General features: G+C 42.3%; 1 protein-coding gene across 1 annotated transcript; it reads left to right on the top strand.

Moving 5' to 3' along the window:
- The first annotated feature begins 792 nt into the window (after positions 1 to 792).
- Positions 793 to 7832, top strand: LOC129841145 (zinc finger protein 239-like). The gene is made up of 2 exons (XM_055909287.1): positions 793 to 1080; positions 2665 to 7832. The coding sequence occupies exons 1-2, from the start codon at positions 888 to 890 to the stop codon at positions 3492 to 3494; spliced, it is 1023 nt and encodes a 340-aa protein (XP_055765262.1). The 5' UTR covers positions 793 to 887; the 3' UTR covers positions 3495 to 7832.
- Positions 7833 to 8235: the final 403 nt, after the last annotated feature.

Raw genomic sequence — 8235 nt, 5'->3', positions numbered from 1 at the left:
GGAGGCCTACAAACCTGACTCAGTTACACCAGCTCTGTCAGGAGGAATGGGCCAAAATTCACCCAACTTATTGTGGGAAGCTTGTGGAAGGCTACCCAAAACAGTTGACCCAAGTTAAACAATTTAAAGGCAACGCTACCAAATACTAATTGAGTGTATGTAAACTTCTGACCCACTGGGAATGTGATGAAAGAAATTAAAGCTAAAATAAATCACTCTCTACTATTATTCTGACACTTCACATTCTTGAAATAAAGGGGTGATCCTAACTGACCTAAGACAGGGTATTTGTACTAGGATTAAATGTCAGGAATTGTGAAAAACTGAGTTTAAATGTATTTGACTAAGGTGTATGTAAACTTCCTACTTCAACTGTAAACAGTGCACTCATATTCATTCGAAAAGAAGCATGCAGTTCAACATGTCTGCATGCACTGCAGTTTATTATGTTTATTCCGAACAGTCCAAAGTCATGCCGTTATAATACCCTGAATCAGGACTGAACTGTATTCATAAACGTTGTACAATACAAGGACAGAGGCCAGGAATGTTATTGACTATATGGAACTACCAAAATCTTAACCAATAGCCAGCATGCAGCCCAAGTTCCAGTCTGGAAAGTGTTTTTGGAAGAAACAGCCATTTGAGAGTTATGTCTGTCTCTTCTCACATGTGAACCAAAAATATAGGTTGAAAAACGTCAGCATATTGTCAACCTTTGTTTCCACTCCGGACAACAGGCGGCGGTAGTGCGGTATTGTGTTGCCGCGCACGCACTGTAAAAAAAGTATAGCGAGCAGTGTTTACTTCCTGGCAGGCACATTTAACAAGGGTTTCCAAAAAGCTTTAAATTGATACTAAAATACTAGCGACAGTGCATTCCCAACATGTCAAAAATACAATTGCTCAATGTGTTTCTGCGTGAGCGATTGATAGCGGCTGCTGTAGAGATATTTGGAGTAGTTGAAAATACGATAGTAGAGTATCAAGAAGAAATCTCCCGTTCGAAGGAGGAGAGCAAACGGTTACAGACGCTGTTAGATTTGGTCATTAAACCACAAATCAAGTTACATAGAGCAGGTTTGTAACGACGACTACTTCAACGTACTGTTTGACTGGCTTGTAGCCTAATCTCTTTCACTGCCCTCGCTTGACGTTCCGCGCACTGCAAGCCCACAGTGTGTGTCACTTCTCTTGTCACCTGTTAATCAACTTGCTAGAACCCAATATCTGTGGACAGTTTTGTGTTCGAGACCACCTAAAGCGAGAACGATTCAAGACTGGAGCGAATCTAGTCCATACCGAGACTGGGTGGGGACGAGAGGTCCGAGTCAAGACCGAGACCAGAAAAACTAATTTTGTAAAATTGTCACCATAATAAGAGTTCAAAATGTTTATTATTTATATTAATATTTCAGAAGAACATATGGGTTCTTTAGACACTAAGAATGGTCAAACAAATGCATGCTGAGGGCAAATAGAGCCACTCTACAAATGTTTACTAACCCAAACACAGTGGGGAACAATGAGGGCCTGCTATGCTTTCAGAGAAAGGCTAAGGAATTATAAAATTATTATTATTATTATCAATTATGTTCTTTGAATCTTTTCAGTTTTTGTTAGAAAGGAAAGGAAAGCGTTAACCGACGAGAAAAGTTTGAATCAGGATTTTTCTTTGGTGGTCTGGGGGAGATAAATTTAGCTAACTAAGTCAGCCATTGGCTAGGCCAATGTAGCTGACTTGCCTAGTTATGGATGCCACCTTTCCAACATGTCAGATCGTCAAATTTCTGCCCTGCTAGAGCTGCCCCGGTCAACTGTGCTCTCATTGTGAACTGGAAACGTCTAGGAGCAACAACATCTCAGCCGCGAAGTGGTAGGTCACACAAGCTCACAGAATGGGACCGCTGAAGTGCGAAGCACATAAACATCGTCTGTCCTCGGTTGCAACACTCACCACCAAGTTCCAAACTGCCTCTGGAAGCAACGTCAGCACAATAACTGTTCGTCGGGAGCTTTATGAAGTGGGTTACCATGCCATGGCCGAAAAGCCGAACACAAGCCTAAGATCAGTGGTGTTCAACTCGCCGCCATTGGACTCTCTGGAGTGATGAATCGCGCTTCACCATCTGGCAGTCTGACGGACGAATCTGTGTTTGGCAGATGCCAGGAAAATGCTACCTGTCCCAATGCATAGTGCCAACTGTAAAGTTTGGTGGAGGAGGAATAATGGTCTGGGGCTGTTTTTCATGGTTTGGGCTAGGCCTTTTAGTTCCAGTGAAGGCAAATCTTAATGCTACAGCATGCAATGACATTCTAGACGATTCTGTGCCTCCAACGATTCTGTGAGTGTGCAACTTTACAACAATTTCCCCCACTCTACCAGCAAGTCAAGGGAATTCAAACAAAGTTTGAGGGATATTTTTCAATGAAAGTAAAGGATAATAATGTTACCAGTAAACTATGAATCCCACTTTTCAATAGGGGAAAATATATAAATGTTTCAAGAAAGGAGTGTGTGATACTGTATTTGGCCTGACAAAGTGCTTTTATGCGGCAACTGAATTGAAGCTGATAATGATTTTTTTACTCCGCTGGTCTCAGTAAGATATATTAATATGGCTCTCTGTTGACTAACATTTATTTCCCTTTCCTTCCCTCCAGAACCTAGGCAGCATGTCTCAGAAGAAGAGGAGATGAGGGGCTTCAGTCTGCGGCAAGAAAGTTCAGAGCCCGCACAAAGTACCTTGGAACAGGACTTCAGGACGAGACTGGTAGAAGAGCAATTGCAAGGGCCTGAGTCTCATAGTCATAACATAGAGTTTGTGTTCACTCCTCCTTGTGTGAAAAGTGGGCTTGACCAGGACCCTTGGCCCTCGCACCTTTTTAAAACCCAGATTGTGGAGGACAATGAGATTAATAATCTGTCGAGTACCCTAGTGGAACACATGAAAACAGAACCTGATGGAGAGGGCTACGGAGTACCAACGAGTGACCCACAGTTCCTGTTTGCAGTAAACGCACACTGTTCTGCAGCTCCGAGTGAAAACATGACCCCTCTGCCACGGAAAACAAAGAGAGGGCGACCATTTAGGCATATAGGAACACTGTCTGAATTTATGAAGAGACGCGCCTCATACGAACGATTTCGATGCCATGTCTGTGGAAAGGGGTTCCCAGCAAGGAAGGGTCTGGGAGACCACATGACGACTCATACAGGGGAGAGACCACACAGCTGTCACCTTTGTGGGAAAGGTTTCAAAGTGAAGAGTCATCTGAACGAGCATATCCGAGTTCACACAGGAGAGAAACCGTTTGTCTGCCCAGTCTGCGGGAAAGCGTTCAGGCAGGACGCTCATATGAAAGGACATTTGAGGAGGACTCACAAGGAGAACCCGTACCGATGCCATGACTGTGGCGAAAGCTTCAGTCAGATGGGAGAGCTGCAAGTGCATAGGACAGTGGCCTGTGGTCCGATTGCCCTGGGCCTTTGACGTTACTGTCCTTTCCCTGATGCCTTTGGTGACACAGACGTTTTAGTCTGGCAGTCATGATAAGGACAATTGAATTGTGTTATTGAAGGAAAAAAGGAAGCATAATCTTTCCACAGAGTAAGAAAAGTTTGAGGGCGAAGCTCCTATCTTTGCCAAAATTCATAAATGGGAGGGTATTTCTAGAAAGCATGTAGCCTATGTGGTTGGTTGTCTGTACAGTGCTGTGAAAAAGTATTTGCCCCATTTCCAATTTTCTCTACTTATACATATTTTGGATACTGAATGTTATCAGATCTTCAACCAAAATCTGATATTAGATGACAGGAACCTGATTGAACAATTATATATATATATATATATATACAAAAGTATGTGGACACCCTTTCAAATGAGTGAATTCGGCTATTTCAGCCACACCTGTTGCTGACAGGTTAATAAAAATCCCGTACTGAAGAGCCCAGTGATTTTCAACGTGGCACCGTCATAGCTGCCCTGTAAGTGCTGTTCTTGTGAAGTGGGAACGGAGCAACAATGGCTCAGCCGCGAAGTGGTAGGCCACACAAGCTCACAGAACGGGCCCGCCGAGTGCTGAAGTGTGTAAAAATCGTCTGTCCTTGGTTGCAAAACTCACTACTGAGTTCCAAACTGCTTCTGGAAAAAAACGTCAGCACAAGAACCGTTCGTTCGGGAGCTTCATGAAATGGGTTTCCATGGCCAAACAGCCGCACACAAGCCTAAGATCACCATGCGCAATGCCAATCGTCGTCTGGAGTGGTGTAAAGCTCGCCGCCATTGGACTCTGGAGCAGTGGAAACGCGTTCTTTGGAGTGATAAATCACCCTTCACCATCTGGCAGTCCAATGGACAAATCTTGGTTTGGCAGATGCCAGGAGAACGCTACCTGCCCCAATGCATAGTAGCAGCTGTGAAGTTTGGTGTAGGAGGAATAGTTGTCTGGAGCTGTTTTTCATGGTTCGGACTAGGCCTCTTAGTTCCAGTGAAGGGAAATCTTAACGCTACAGCATACATTCTATATGATTCTGTGCCTCCAACTTTGCGGCAACAGTTTGGGGAAGGCCCTTTCCTGTTTCAGCATGACACTGCCCCCGTGCGCAAAGCAAGGTCCATACAGAAATGGTTTGTCGACATGGTGTGGAAGAACTTGACTGGCCTGCACAGAGCCCTAAGCTCAACCCCATCGAACACCTTTGGGATGAATTGGAACACCAACTGCGAGCCAGGCCTAATCGCCAAACATCAGTGCCTGACCTCACTAATGCTCTTGTGGCTAAATGGAAGCAAGTCCCTACAGCAATGTTTCAACATCTAGTGGAAAACCTTCTCAGAAGAGTGGAGGCTGTTATAACAGCAAATGTCCATGATTTTGGAATGAGATGTTCGACGTGCAGGTGTCCACATACATTTGTGCCATGTAGTGTATTTCATAAAGTTATGTAACACCCAATGCTCCTGTGTGAGAAAGTAATTGCTCCCTTACACTCAATAACTCACCTTTAACTGCAATGACTCCAACCAAACGCTTCCTGTTAGTTGATCAGTCTCTCACGTCGCTGTGGAGGAATTCTGGCCCACTCTTCCATGCAGAACTGCTTTAACTCAGTGACATTTGTGGATTTTCAAGCATGAACTGCTCGTTCAAGTCCTGCCACAACCTCTCAATTGGGATTAGGTCTGGATTTAACTTTAAATGTGTTGCTTTTTAGCCATTTTCAGGTAGACTTGATTGTGTGTTTTGGATCATTGTCTTGCTGCATGACCCAGCTGCGTTTCAGCTTCAGCTCACAGACGGATGGCCTGACATTCTCCTGTAGAATTCTCTGATACAGAGCTGAATTTAATCCAAAACACAAAAGTCTATAACAACCAGTTATTGAGTGTAAGGTGGCAATTACTTTTTCACACATGGGAATTGGGTGTTGCATACCTTTATTAATAACAAAACAAATATATACTTATTTGTAAATTCTGGTTCCCTTTATCTAATATTATGTTTTGGCTGAAGATCTGATAACATTCAGTCCCCCCCCCAAAAAATGTGAAAATCAGAAAGGGGGCAAATACTTTTCAGTGCACTGTATGTGGTTCTCCATCCAATGTTTTTAAGCGAGTAAAGTCCGTCGGGGATAAAATGTCACGACAGCCCTGATGGAAGCAGCTAATTTGTCGGTACAGTTAACTTTCCAAATGTCAACACATGCTATACAGAGTGGGATCTTTTTGTGTCGGTAAAATTAAATTATGCAACAAATGGAGCTGGAAACGCCTTTATGCTCAAATATCGAAGTAAAAGTCACAAGATGATATATTGTGTGGTCCTCCCACTGCGACTGGTGAAAGCTGGTGAAAGTGCACGGTGATGAGCTTGATCAGTTCCAAGAAATATAGACCGTCTTAAACTCTTATTCTGGTCACATGATGATCGATGCTTGGCTGTTTGACAAATCAAGGTAATCTCGCTCTTTTGTCCATACTAATCTCATCATGTAGGAAAGACTACCTGCACTGTATCTGCAAGCTGTTGGCTAGAGTACACGTGCCAAGACCAGAGTGGGCACATAAGCTATATAACGCAATTTTATTTTTGACAAAACCATCAATAGAGTTGAAAATGCAATGGAAACCCATTTAACTTGTATTTTTAATTCAGTACATGGGAATTTAACCACAAAAGTTTTATCTTTTTATGTCCACTACGTTATCTGCAACAAGTCAATTTGATGTAAACATCTCTGGTAGGAAAGTTTTTGAATATTCACATGAAAATCTGTCGCCAATTGGATGGAAACCGAAGCTAGTGAGTTCCATGAGGAAAAAGTTAAGTCCATGTAACTAGTTCTCTGGTACCTTGTATTGTATCTATCATTTCTGGATCCTTGGAGCACTTCAAGGTAGTCAAACAGATGGATATCCATAGCTCGGGGGAGTCACTAATGGGGTGCATATCACTGTCTTAATATATATTTACAAAATCTGTACATCTTGGATGTCATTCTCTTCCCTATGTGTGGAAGACAGGTTTATATATTTAAAATGTAAACAACATAGCCTAACATTTTACTTACACCTATTCAAAGAATGCCAGTTCTCAAATCTGACAGCTACAGTATATTAGGAAAATATGACATATTATTAAAGGGAATTAACTTGCTGTATGTTTACCAATTCAACTATGGAGGGAACGTCATTACCGATATGTACACTGAAAGGGTGTTTTCAGACAGACTTCAAATTTCACTTTACTGTCCAAACACGCATGCAGGGTAACTTTATAAATAGCTATAGCAAGTCCTATCTATTGCAGCATGATTTTGGGCACTGTTAAATCTCCAGGGGCGTGTTCATTAGTGCACACGGCGGAAAACATTTAACAATTTAACGTAAAAAAATTGAAATACATTACTGAAATGTTGATTCATGTTAACTGTCCCTGTAAAAATATACTCAATCAAGTAAAGTAAAACAAATGAGCATTTCTTATTGAACAAGACTAGGTAGTCCCTCCTTTTTAGTACATTTTCTTCAGTGTTGTGCCTAATGAACGCGACTAGATTCTCCTCGTTTTTACAATGAGTCACGTGAAGTTTGTATACGGGAAGGAGGTCCCCGTAATTTGTAGGTTCCCGAGTAGCGCAGCGGTCTAAGGCATTGCATGTCAGTGCTTGAGGCATCACTACAGACCCTGGTTTGATTCCAGGGTGTATCACAACTGCCCGTGATTGGGAGTCCCATAGGGCGGTGCACAATTAGGGTTTGGACGGGGTAGGCCGTCATTGTAAATAAGAATTTGTTCTTAACTGACTTACCTAGTTAAATAAAGATAAAATAATCATTGAATTTAGCTCCACTTGTACTACAGTTATATGACCAGTAGAGGCCAGAAAAGCCCATCTTTCAAAGAGTGGTAGAGAAGAATAGTGTATTTCCCCTATCTAGACCGAGACCATGTGTAGTAGACTTGGGTCAAAACTCCTCTTAGACCAGATTGGGCAAATAAACCCCTTTGTTGCAGCACTCATTCTGGGCTTGGATACATCACATATGCATTTAAACCCTGTGTGGTTTGCAGCTCAATAGCATATCTCAAAAATACAGCTAGTCTTAATACTCATGTTGGGCAATTCAGGCGGATGTGTGTGTTTCATATGATTGTGTTTTGCTTTTTGTGTTCTGTGTTTGCATTTCATGCATTGTGTAATTGAGGTGTATACAAGATAGGTATAGTATAATTGTGGTTTATTGATGTGTTCATGCATCTGCGAAAGAAATGTGGTCTCAGTGCTTAAATAAAGGTAAAAAATAAAAAATGAATATGCACAAGTGTATTTCTCTCAAATTTTGTGCACAAATTTGTTTACTCCCTGTTAGTGAGCATTTCTCCTTTGCCAAGATAATCCATCCACCTGACAGGTGCAGCATATCAAGAAGCTGATTAAACAACATGATCATTACACGGGTGCACCTTGTGCTGGGGACAATAAAATGGCACTCTAAAATGTGCAGATTTGTTACTAAACACAATGCCACGCTACCATAAGCTCCAACGTCACCACTCCAACGTCATTTTAGAATTTGGTAGTACGTCCAACTGACCTCACAACTGCAGACTACGCCAGCCAAGGACCTAATCCGGCTTCTTCACCTGCGGGATGTTCTGAGACGAGCCACCCGGACAGCTAATGAAACTGTGGGTTTGTACAACCAGTTTCTGCACAAACTGTCG

This window comes from Salvelinus fontinalis, chromosome 3 (genome assembly GCF_029448725.1).
Source record: "Salvelinus fontinalis isolate EN_2023a chromosome 3, ASM2944872v1, whole genome shotgun sequence".
In the NCBI taxonomy this organism is placed as follows: Eukaryota; Metazoa; Chordata; class Actinopteri; order Salmoniformes; family Salmonidae; genus Salvelinus; species Salvelinus fontinalis.
The sequence above is the reverse complement of the archived record's forward strand: the minus strand, read 5'-3'. Positions and strand labels throughout refer to the sequence as shown.